Below are 12,232 nucleotides of genomic sequence, written 5' to 3' on the forward strand. Positions count from 1 at the left end.
CGGATGCCCCTCCCACGCTGTAGCGTCCCCTCCCCAGCAGTACTTGGGGGTGGGGGGGGCTGCCTCTCACCCTGTATCTGCGCAGCACCCGGCGGGACGGGCGTCTCCCATCTGGCTCGGGGGGGGGCGACGCAGCACAGCGGGGGCCCTGCTCGTGGTTGGGGGGCCGGGCAGGGTCCGGTGGGACAGGCCCCGATCCCCAGGCCCTTGTTACACAGCGGCTCCAGCGCCCGACGACTAAAAAGCAGCCGAAGAACCCGCCCCGCCCGATGCCCAGCGCCTGGGCTGCCATGGGCCCGGGGGTGCTGGATGGGGGCCGGCATGCGCCGGGAGACAGGCCGTCGGTATGGTATAGAGTGAGGCTCTGGAGCGGTAACTGGGCCCTCGCCCCGCCTGCGGCGGGTCCTTCCCGGCCGGCGCTGGCCCCACAAGGAGTCTGCGGGCCCCGGGGCGCAGGCCTGGGCTGGGCGTGGGGCTCCCCACAGAAACGGGGGTGGCTCCCAGCCCCAGCGCGGCGCGGCCGAAGGAGCCGGTGGACTGGCCGCCCCGGCCCGCGGCGTCAGAGGGAGGTCTCCATGCTGTGCAGCGGGCTGGCGCAGGGAGCCGGCTTGGAGCCCTCGGCGCGGTGGCTGGCGTTGTTGTTGGTGTTGGGGGGGGGCCGGCGGGCGGCCTCGCTCTCCTCCACGTCGGTGTCGTCGATCAGGGGGATGTTGTGGGTGTAGTCGTTGAGCAGGAACTCCGGGGGGGCCATGAACTGGTGGATCGAGGTCTTGGAGTCCGGCTTCTCCAGGCCCTCGTAGAGCGAGCTACGGAACGCCTTCACCACGCGGATCTGGGCGCCGGGGGCAAAGCGGGGGAAAGCCGGGTGAGTCCTCGGTGCCAAGCCAGGCGACGGGTGCTCCAGACGAGAACCCAGGAGTCCTGGCTCCCAGCCGCCCCCTGCTCTAACCACCAGCCCCCACCCCCCTCCCAGAGCTGGGAGAGAACCCAGGAGTCCTGGCTCCCAGCCCCCCCCTGCTCTAACCACCAGCCCCCCCCCCCTCCCAGAGCTGGGAGAGAACCCAGGAGTCCTGGCTCCCAGCCCCACCTGCTCTAACCCTCCAGCCCCCACCCCCCTCCCAGAGCTGGTAGAGAACCCAGGAGTCCTGGCTCCCAGCCCCCCCCTGCTCTAACCACCAGCCCCCACCCCCCTCCCAGAGCTAGGAGAGAACCCAGGAGTCCTGGCTCCCAGCCCCCCCCCCTGCTCTAACCCACCAGCCCCCACCCCCGTCCCAGAGCTGGGAGAGAACCCAGGAGTCCTGGCTCCCAGCCCCACCTGCTCTAACCCACCAGCGCCCACTCCCCTCCCACAGCTGGGGGGAGAACCCAGGAGTCCTGGCTCCCAGCCCCCACCCCCGTCCCAGAGCTGGTAGAGAACCCAGGAGTCCTGGCTCCCAGCCCCACCTGCTCTAACCACCAGCCCCCACCCCCCTCCCAGAGCTGGCAGAGAACCCAGGACTCCTGGCCCCCAGCCCTGGGAATGCACAATTACCTCTAGCGTGATCTCTCTGTCCACCCCTTGTTCTGCACCCTCTGTATCTAACCCCAAACACGCCCCTGTGCAGCCACCCACCCCATAGACGCCCCGTCTGTATCTATCCTACCCCATCCATCCCCCGCTCTGTCCTACCCCACATCCATCCATCCACCCACCCCATAGACGCCCCGTCTGTATCTATCCTACCCCATCCATCCCCCGCTCTCTGTCCTACCCCACATCCATCCATCCACCCACCCCATAGACGCCCCGTCTGTATCTATCCTACCCCATCCATCCCCCGCTCTCTGTCCTACCCCACATCCATCCATCCACCCACCCCATAGACGCCCCGTCTGTATCTATCCTACCCCATCCATCCCCCGCTCTCTGTCCTACCCCACATCCATCCATCCACCCACCCCATAGACGCCCTATCTGTATCTATCCTACCCCATCCATCCCCTGCTGTGTCCTACCCCACATCCACCCACCCACCCCATAGACGCCCCATCTGTATCTATCCTACCCCATCCATCCCCCGCTCTCTGTCCTACCCCACATCCATCCACCCACCCACCCCATAGACGCCCCCTTCTGTATCTATCCTACCCCATCCATCCCCTGCTCTGTCCTACCCCACATCCATCCATCCACCCACCCCATAGACGCCCCGTCTGTATCTATCCTACCCCATCCATCCCCTGCTCTGTCCTACCCCACATCCATCCACCCACCCCATAGACGCCCCGTCTGTATCTATCCTACCCCATCCATCCCCTGCTCTGTCCTACCCCACATCCATCCACCCACCCCATAGACGCCCCATCTGTATCTATCCTACCCCATCCATCCCCTGCTCTCTGTCCTACCCCACATCCATCCATCCACCCCATAGACGCCCCCTGTGCCTGGCCGTGCCCCCCACAAAGAACAGGAGTGAGCCCAGCCTGCGGATAGTGCCCACGGGCCGTATGCTGCAACAGAGGGGATGGGGGGGGGTGGAATGAGCATCGATTGGACACAAAGAAAGCGCAGCAACAGAAAAGTGGAAGCGCCTGTTTTCTGGGTTCAAGATCCCCGGCCCCCTGGGTTCCCAATGGCCCCCGCAGGCAGGGGAGGGGTGTTTACAGCCTCCCCACCCTTTGCTGGGCTCTTTCAACGCCCATTAACCCTGCCCCCCTCCCACGAGGTCAATGGGCCATCGCCCCATGGGGTCAGTGGGGCCAGAGCCCCGGGGGGGGGTAAAGCACCGTCCCCGTTACACCTCCCACCCCTCGTGTGGGGCAGGGGTTGCCCCATTTGGGAGCTGTCACACCCGGGGGAGGGGGGGGCACAGGCTGGGCATGGGGGGGCCCCTGCACTTGTTTCGGGCTGTGCCAAACTCAGCCCTGGGGTGGGTCCCTCTGCCGCGGCTGTGCAGTGCATTGTGGGTAGGGCCTGCGCCCAGCCAGGGGACGGGGCGGCCCCCCCCCCGGGAGACAGCGCATGCTAGAGCGGGACGGACCCCCCCCCCCCCCGGCCAGCAGGACCCAGCGCCAGGCCAAGCTGCTCGCGCTGGAGCAGGGGGGTTGCAAGCAGAACAGGGCCCTGACCGACCCCCCCCCCCACTAGCCGCCCTGGGAAGGGGGCTGCGCTCACGGGCTGGGAACTAGGGAGGCAGTGTGTGTGTGGCAGGGGCTGGGCGGGGGAGCGGGAGCCAGGACTCCTGGGTTCATTCCCCCGCTGGGGAAGAAGACTGGTGGGTCAAGTGTGTGGGACTCCTGGGTTCCATCCCCGCCTCTGTCCCATTCTCCACTTTCAACCCCCCTCTGTCGGGGGCGGGGCTGACCCATCCCCTCTCTGAGCTCTGTGGGGCAGGGCCCAGCCCCCTGCCACCCACCGCAGCCGGCCGGGTCTTTGGCAGCGCTGCCCCCTCGCCAAGCCGTGCCCAAGCCGAGCACAACAGGGCGCCCTGGGCGGGCAGAGCAGGAGGCCTCGCTCCCGGGCTGCCGTGGGGGGCAGGCGAGAGTGCGGGAAACGTTCGGGGCTTCACGCCCACCCTTGCCGGCTCTGAACGGGAGCCGGGGCCTCCAGGCCACGCACCCCACCCCACCCCCGGGGCAGCCAGTGAAGAGGTGCCGGGGGGGCGGTTAAAGAGGCTGGGACAGCAAATAGAGCCCAGTCCCCCCCTCCCGTTCTGGCTGGGGGGTGTCGGGATTGGGTCCCTGCAGAGGCAAAGGGGGGGAGGCGGAGTGGGAGAAAATGGGGGCAGAGGTGGGGTGGACGTGGGCAATGAGGCGGGACTCTCCGCAGCTGTGCACTAGGTGGATGCCCCCCCCCCCGCCCCCCAGTGACCCCGGCTCACAAAAGCGGCTCAGAGGGAGGCTGGTTTGGGAGGCTGGAGGCTCAGGGCTCCTAGCTTGGCCTGGCTGCTGGGGCACGTTGCCTCAGTTCCCCCCTCCGTCTATTCACCCCGTGAGCTCTGCGGGGCAGGGCCCCTGAGCGGGGGCAGGAGTGGGGGTGTCTCTAGGGGCCAGTGTGACAGAGGCTCCCGATCTCGGGGGGGGAGGGGGGGGGTCCTGTGCCGCTCCTGGCACGAGAGGGCTGCCCCGTCTCAGTCGGGGGCTCTGCGGCCTCCTCCCATCGCTACGGGGTCAGGTTGGCGCTAGCAGCCCGGGTGTGGGGGATCTCTCACCCCTGGCCGTGAGCAGAAAGCAAAGTCAAGGATGGGATGGGGGTGGTCGGGGGATGAGAGGTGTGATTGAAGGACAGCCCCCCCCCCCCCCAACACTCGAAAAGCACCAGACTCCTGGCGGCCAGACAAGTGGCTCCGTCCCGGCTCCTCGTGGCAGCTGGAAGGGGGGGAAAACGGGGCTTGAGGTGGAAGGATAGTGGGGGGGGGGCAGGGATGGGAGGAGCGTCGGGGGTGACGGTTTTGAAAGGGGGGGTGTCCCGGGAGGAAGGGGGGGCAGCTCGCTGCCAAGCGGGCCCTGGGAATGAGCAAGCACAGGGGTGTGTATTTGTCGGGGGGGGTGGCAGCTCCCGCCCCCCCAGATACAGAGTCTCCCGGTCTGGCCAGTGGAGCCAATGCCCCTGCCCTTGTCTCGAGGGCAGGGGCCGTGCAGCGCCCTGTGTGACGGGGGGTCCCCCATCCTGGTGTGGCCGGGACCGCGCTGTGCTAGGTGCTGCACGTGCGCCTGGGAGAGCTTCCGCTCAGAACCCCACCACCTTGGCCACCCTCAGTCCCCACCCGGCTTGACGCACTGCGTAATTTACGAAGGGCCGGATCTGAATTGACATTACTTTGAGCCTCGCCTGGGACGGGGGAAATTACACCCAATCCCCACCCCCTTCTTATATTCTGGAGGGGCCGGGGTGGGGGAAAGGTTCAGATTCGGTTTCCAATGGCTCCTGAAATGACCCTGCCAGGCCGCCCGGCCGCTGATCGGTTCCTAAAAGAAATCCAGCCTTTGCCATGACCCCGCTGGGCGCCATCGGGGGGGAGGGATGCGCCAGGACGGGGCGGGGCGGGGGGGTGGGGCAGAGGCGAACGAGACCCAGAGCTGTGTGGAGAGAAAAAGCAGCTAGAGAGAGAGAGAGAGATTGGGAAAAAAGACTCGCCAGCCAAAAGGGGGAGGGGTCCTGCGCGAGGGTTCCCCTGCCGGGACCGGGGCGCCAGACGCAAACGGACGACACCCGGCCACACGAGAAGGCACCAAGAGTCCGGCCCAAGCAAATCCCACATACCCCCCTGGAGGGATTTCTGCCACCCAGGACGCCGGGGTTCCGCCCCGGGGGAGGGAGCGACAGGCCCCGCCTACCTCGCCATGCGCTTCTCAGAGGAGGAGAAAGGAAGTTTATCGGGGGAGGGAGCGCCCCAGATTTTGAGGGAGGCTGGGGGAGAGGGGGGCTGAGCGGCCCATGCAGGCCCATCTAGCCCGGTATCCCGCCTGCCCCCATCTCAGAGGAGAGGACTAGAGACCACCCCCGTCTGAGTGCAACCCCGGCTAACCTAGCCCCCCGGGAGACCGGAATTCCTGATCTGGTTTCTCTAACCCACTCATGCCCCAGTAGCCCATTGATAAGCTTGGCTCATGTGAAGTGAGTCACTCCAGATTCACACCAGGTCAGAATCCGATTCACGGGTGTGTTCGGCAGTAGAATCTGGCCTGTTTGGGGGTCCCCAAGGGGCCAGGGCAGCATGGAGGTCTCTGACCTCCCCCCACTCCCAAACGGGCAGGCACAGAAACACGGAGAAAAGGACACGGACACAAACACCGACCGCGAATGGGGCCAGATCCCCAGCTGGCGTCAACCGTTCCATTTCAGCGGGGGAAGCCACCCCCGAGGGACAGAAGAGGGAGCCAGTAAAGGGGTGTGGGGCAGGGCGGGGGTCTTGAATCAACCGGCTAAAGGCAAAAGAGAGAAAGTGACCGTATGGCTTTAGGAAATGGAAATCCGGCTCGCCTGAGGTCGGGCAGAGAGCAGAGAGAGAACTGAAAAAAATAGAGAGGAGACCAGCAGTGAGCATGGGGGAGCCGGGGCGGAGGGGAGGAGGGGGGACGTTAAATCTGTCTGGTTTTGTTGTTCAAAAGCACACAAGCAGTAAGAGCAAAACGGTCACTCACTCCCGATGGTGGCAGAAGTGGGATTGCCAGCGGAGAGAATTACGTGAGTAGGGGTAGAAAGATTGGTTACTTCGTGCAGCTGGCTGAGGACCGAGGAGCGGCGCCGCACGGCCCCCTGAAAGGAGCCGCTTCTCTTGAAGGTGCTAACTACTTCCATCTACGAGAGAGAAAATGAGATACACAGAGACGTCGTCCACGCGTGGCACTGAGCATCGGGGGGGACAGCTGCAGAGATCTGGGGGGGCTTTAACAAAAAGCCCACGTCGCCGGCTGGGGTCGAGGGGATCTCGGCTTGGGGTTAAACCAACAAACCCGGCTCCAATCAGCTGGTGGCGGTGGAGAAACGCGTGGGAACGGGGCGCCCACCAGCGGCTCGGGAAGGGGCTGCAGAAGGAGCGGCCCCGTTTCCCAGCCACGCTTATGATTTGGGGGGGTTCCCCCTCCCCCAAGCCTATGGCTGGAGCCGAGGAGGCTGGGGAACCGGAGGGGGGGGGCGTGTGTCCATTGACGGCGGCTGGCTTGTGCAGAGCTTCCTGCTGGCTAAGGGACCGTGGGACCATCTGTCGGTAGAGAAACGTCCCAGCGTGATTTACACTGCGAATCCCCTTGGCGTTACGCAGCGGCCCCCTCGGGCCAGCCTGGTTCGACCGGCGGCTGCTGGCCCACGGGGAGGCTGCCCCCAGGCTCAGGGCCGGGCGACTGCCCGTGGGGAGGGGTGCCCTGTGGCTGCCGGCGAGGGTCAGAAAGTGTTGCCGGCTGGCAGGGGAGAGCTGCATGGGGGGGACCCTGATTTCTGGGAGCCAGGACTCCTGGGTTCTCTCCCGGCTCAGGGAGGGCAGTGGGACCCAGCAGTCAGAGCAGGGGGCTGGGTGGGTGCAGGGATGCACAGACGAGCGTCTCTCTGTCCTAGCACCACAAGCCGGGCTCTGCCCCTCACGTTAAGAAAGGAAGGAAACAGGTTACGAGTCGCCACGTCCCAAGAGATGCCGGCTGCAATCAGAAGGCAGGTTAGTAACCCAGGTCCTCTGAGGAGAGGCCCCGTACGCGGCCTCCTGCCCTCGCCCAGCCCCTGACCCCGGATTGCCGGAGCTCGGGTCACACCCTACACCGGCCGCGCTCACTCAGCTCTCCAGAGCCCAGAGCTGGGCCCAGAACGGGAGCCGGGGCTTTCCCTCGCCACCGAAAACTTCCAGGCAAGTTTCCCCCCCGTTTTCCACAACATTTTCTGAGGAAAATTTCAACTTCTCCTGTTGCTGTAAGAAAGGGGGATTGGCAGAAAAATACAAACGTTCAGCCCCTATTTCAAAAACTGCTCAGTTTGGTGACTGAAAACGGGATCATTTGGGCCATAAACGGCCAAAAGTGGAGTGTTTGGGGCTGAAACCCCAATATTTTGGTCTGAAAATGACCCAAACTGTAATTTTTGGCCAAAACCAGTATTTTGGATGGAAAAAAATATATTTTCATCAACCATTTTTGGTTGAAAACTTCTGAAAACTGGATATTTTTGACCAAAAATGGCCCAAACCAATGTGTGTTTGACCAAAAACTGCATTTTTGGTCTGAAAACCAATTATTGTCATTCCAAAATGTGCCCGAACCAGAATGTGTCTGACCAAAGCCACATATCTGTGGCCCCCAAATGGCTGAAAACTGCCTTGTTTCACTCCAGCATTGAGTATTTTGTGCCCAAAATCGAAACATTTTTCAGGCCAAACCTATTCTTTTCCCCAGCAACCAAACAATTTGAATTTTTCCCACTGAAAACCTTAGGGGTCCGTCTCCGAAACAAAATCCTTGTTTTGTAGAAAACACTGGAGGAATCGTCTACCATTCGCCGATATTCCTCAGCTTTCTCCGATCGCATCTGCTGACCTCCTGCCTGGGGAATTCCTTCCAGCTCCCAAACAAGGATGCCCGGGGATGGCCCCAGGGTGAATTGGGCTGTCACCCCCTTAAGAACTGGCACCTTATAGCCAGCCACAGTCAGTCCGGCTCCCTCTCCCGCGTCCAAAATAACCTTAACTCTGCCCACTCCCCACACCCTGGGGTCAGAGGTGCATGATGGAGTGCAGTGGGCTCAGGAGGGGGCCATGCAGAGGGAAGAGTTAAGGTTTGGGGCAGGGGAAATCACATCTCCCGTCTGGGGCTCATTCGGCTACAGGGCCAGGGCTGAAATCCATCCCCCTAAGGCAGGGGTCCCCAACGCGGTGCCCGTGGGTGCCATGGCGCCCGCCGGGGCATGTAAGTGTGCCCGCATCCTGGCCAGCGGACGAGCATCCGCTGAAATGCCGCTGACAAGCTGCGTCATCCACAGGCATCGATGCCGAAATGCCGCCAATTTTCAGCGGTATTTCAGCGGCGACGCCTATTGACGTTACCGCTTGTCGGCGGAATTTCGGCGGATGCTCGTCTGCCGCCACGGTCCTCCCCGGCTTGTCATCTGGCGCCCACCAGACGAAAAAGCTTGGGGAGCACTGCGCTAGGGTATAAGGTCTGTGCAGAGCCCGACTAGGGGGCACTACGGGACTACACATAAAGGATGGTTGGAGAAAAACTCTCTGGGCAGAGGGAGGGTCAAATGACAGCAAAACCCCCGGGGTCCTGGCTCCTCACCAGCCATGCCTGAGTTTGCAGAGAGCCTGATCCAAATCACTCAGAGTGGGGGAGCTGCCCCATTCACCTCACTAGGGTGCAAACACCGATGCCCAGTGCCCGCAAGTTAGAGGGGGCAGGTTATGAACTGGGCGACAAGAAACACCCCATTCTGGTGTCCTGAGAAGCCTCCCCACCCACCAATGGCTAATACCACGGGTGCCCATCTTGCCCGGTTTCCTGCCTGCTGCCCCAGATCAGACTCAGGACATCTGGGTCTCCTATTGGTTTGAGCGGGAATTGAAGGTGGAAGCAACAGGGCCATGAGCCAAGTGGCCACTGGCTCCCCTGCTCGGGGTTAGGAGATTCCTGGCCGTCTCTCCTCCCGTCATCTCTAGGCACAAAAGCAAAAAGGGGAGCGGGGAAGGGGGAAGGTGGGAAGGGGAGGGGGCGAGCTTGTTACACGTTGGTGGGGAAAGTGGGATCCCACATTCCAGGCATGAGCGTGAAGGGGCGTGGAGGGGAGATCAGAAAGGGAGGCGGATTAATGCGTTGGTGGGGGCAGTGGGATACCCCGGGCCCTACCTGGGTCTGGATGCGGTTGAGGCCGCGGAACCAGAGGATCTGGCCTCGGCGCAGCTCCCGCTCGGCGTGGTCTATCTCCTCCTCGTCCTCCGCCATCTCCTCGTCCGTGATCTCGTCCTTGCTGGGACCGTGCCCTGCCTCCTTCAGGCATTTCAGGTGGCTGGTGGGGACGGTGGCGATCACCTGCAGGGGCAGTCAGAGAAGGGGTTAAACCCACCCCCAGGAGCACACAGAACCCTGAACCCCTTCCCCTCCCAGTCACCACCCTGGAGCCAGGGAGAGACCCCAGGAGTCCTGGCTCCCAGCCCCCAAGCTCTGTCCAACTCTGGCTGACGTCTATGACTCCACACACGGTGAGCGCCCTACTGAAAGCCTCAGCTCCGCTGCCGGCGAGTCACTGAACGGACAATGGGTGCCGTGATGTATGAACCCGGACGCCTGGGTTCCCTCCCCAGCTCTGGGAGGGGAGTGGGGGCTGGTGGGTTAGAGCAGGGGGGGCTGGGAGCCAGGACTCCTGGGTTCGCTCCCCGGCTGTGGGAGGGGAGTGGGGGCTGGTGGTTACAGCGGGGGGGGGGGCTGGGAGCCAGGACTCCTGGGTTCTCTCCCGGCTCTGGGAGGGGAGCGGGGGCTGGTGGGTTAGAGCAGGGGGGGCTGGGAGCCAGGACTCCTGGGTTCGCTCCCCGGTTGTGGGAGGGGCGGGGGGAGGGAGCGGGGGAGCCGGGCGCTAGGCAGGCGGGTCGGGCTGCTCACCTGTCCCCACACGAGCTCGCCGACGCCCACGAAGAGGCACCAGAGCCATTGCTCGGCGTTGAGGGGCGAGCAGCTGAACGGCTTCCCCCCGAACTGCACGATGACGATCTGCAGGGAAAGGAGATGGGGGCTGAGCTGGGGAACAGCCTGGGACAGCTGGGCCGAGCCTTGGACAGGGCCCGTGCAGCGCCTGGCCCGGCCGCGCTCTGGCCCGGGGGGGGCAGGGTCTGTGCAGCGCCTGGCGCGGCCGCGCTCTGGCCCGGGGGGGGCAGGGTCTGTGCAGCGCCTGGCGCGGCAGCGCTCTGGCCCGGGGGGGGGCAGGGTCTGTGCAGCGCCCGGCGCGGCCGCGCTCTGGCCCGGGGGGGTAGGGTCTGTGCAGCGCCTGGCGCGGCCGCGCTTTGAGTCGGGGGGGCAGGGACACGCTCTGGGTCGGGGCGGGGGGGGCAGGGCTGCACCCTGGCCCGGGGAGTCTGCCCGGCCCCCCAGGTACCTGGATGCCGAAGGTGCCCAGGACGATGGCGCAGAAGATGGGGTTCCCGAAGACGCCCTGGAAGACGTTCCGCTCGCCGTGGATCTTGCGGGCGTTGACCTCGTTGAAAAGCTGCATCAGGACGAAGGTGTTGAAGATGATGGTGTAATGCTCCGACGGGGGCGCGTGCAGGGGGGCGTTCCGCCCGCTGTCGATGTCGAAGATCATCTCCCCTGGGGGAGGGCAGGACGGGGCGTCAGGGGCAGACCCAGAGACCCCTGCTCCCCCGGCAGCCCTGGCACCCCCCCAGCCCCCCACGGGCCCGTCTGTCCCGGCATCCCACCTCCCCCTCCCCCATGGGCCCCTCCGCCCTGGCACCCCCCCAACCCCCCATGGGCCCGTCTGTCCCGGCATCCCACCTCCCCCTCCCCCATGGGCCCCCCCAGCCCGGCTCCCCCCCCAGCCCGGCTCCCCCCCCCGCAGGCCCGGCCCCCCCCAGCCCGGCTCCGCCCCCCGCAGGCCCGGCCCCCCCCCCAGCCCGGCTCCCCCCCCCGCAGGCCCGGCCCCCCCCCCCGCAGGCCCCCCCCCCCCCGCGGCCCGGCCCGGGCGCTACCCGCGAAGAGCAGGCTGAAGATGATGCTCAGCTGGTAGACGCTGTGGCCCAGGATGCTTTTCATCATGGTGCGGGAGATGAGGGGCTTGTTGCGCCCGTAGGGTTTGCGCAGCAGCAGCGACTCGGTGGGCGGCTCCGTGGCCAGCGCCAGGGAGGCGAACGTGTCCATGATGAGATTGACCCAGAGCATCTGCACCGCCTTGAGCGGGGAGTCCTGGGGGGAGGCGGGGGCGGGGTCAGTGCAGGGAGGGGCGGGGCCAGGGCATGGAGGGGGCGGGGCCAGGGCATGGAGGGGGCGGGGCCAGGGTACGGGGGGGTGTCAGCACAGAGGGGGCGGGGCCAGGGCATGGAGGGGGCGGGGCCAGGGTACGAGGGGTGTCAGCACAGAGGGGGCGGGGCCAGGGCATGGGGGGCGGGGCATCCCTCTGTCCACGCCCCCCGCCCCACCTGGGTGATGCAGGCGCCGGTGAAGGCCACCACCACGGCCACCACGTTGACGGTGAGCTGGAACTGCAGGAACTTGGAGATGCTGTCGTACACGTTCCGGCCCCACATCACCGCCTTGACGATGCTGGAGAAGTTGTCGTCGGTCAGGATGATGTCCGAGGCCTCCTTGGCGACGTCGGTGCCCGCGATGCCCTGGGGGGGGACGGCGGGGTCACGGGGGGGGGCAGCGGCCCAGGGCCCCCCCAGCGAGGGCAGGGCTGGGAGCTCGGCCGCTCACCCCCTCCCCGGACGGACAGACGGACGGGGGGTGTTGGGGTGGGGACGGACGGGCACGTGCACCAATGCATTGTGGGAAATCCCCTTTCTGGGGCGGGTGGGGGCAGTGTGGGGGAGGCGCAGCTGCAGCGCTTGGGGCTTCGGACACCGGAGGGGCGCTGGAGCTTGCGGGGTGGGGGGGGCGCCCGGGGGCATCTCACCATAGCAAAGCCGACGTCGGCCTTCTTGAGCGCCGGCCCGTCATTGGTGCCGTCCCCGGTCACGGCCACGACCTGCCGCTGCTCCCCGATGGTGCTGTCGATGATGCCTGCGGGTGTGGGGGGCTCAGCTGGGGGGGGGGCCCATAGCCCCCCCCCGTGCCCCCGGCTCCC

The 12,232-nt window shown here is 65.5% G+C and overlaps 1 protein-coding gene across 1 annotated transcript; it reads right to left on the reverse strand.

Moving 5' to 3' along the window:
• LOC123357849 (plasma membrane calcium-transporting ATPase 3-like) lies at positions 1-12,177 on the reverse strand. Its single transcript, XM_045000783.1, has 8 exons — positions 12,062-12,177; positions 11,586-11,777; positions 11,139-11,352; positions 10,547-10,758; positions 10,057-10,164; positions 9,307-9,489; positions 6,127-6,283; positions 1-832 (listed from the first exon to the last, which is right to left on the reverse strand). The coding sequence occupies exons 1-8, from the start codon at positions 12,062-12,064 to the stop codon at positions 807-809; spliced, it is 1,095 nt and encodes a 364-aa protein (XP_044856718.1). The 5' UTR covers positions 12,065-12,177; the 3' UTR covers positions 1-806.
• Positions 12,178-12,232: the final 55 nt, after the last annotated feature.

Source organism: Mauremys mutica, unplaced genomic scaffold (assembly GCF_020497125.1).
Source record: "Mauremys mutica isolate MM-2020 ecotype Southern unplaced genomic scaffold, ASM2049712v1 001107F_np12_obj, whole genome shotgun sequence".
NCBI classification, from domain to species: Eukaryota; Metazoa; Chordata; order Testudines; family Geoemydidae; genus Mauremys; species Mauremys mutica.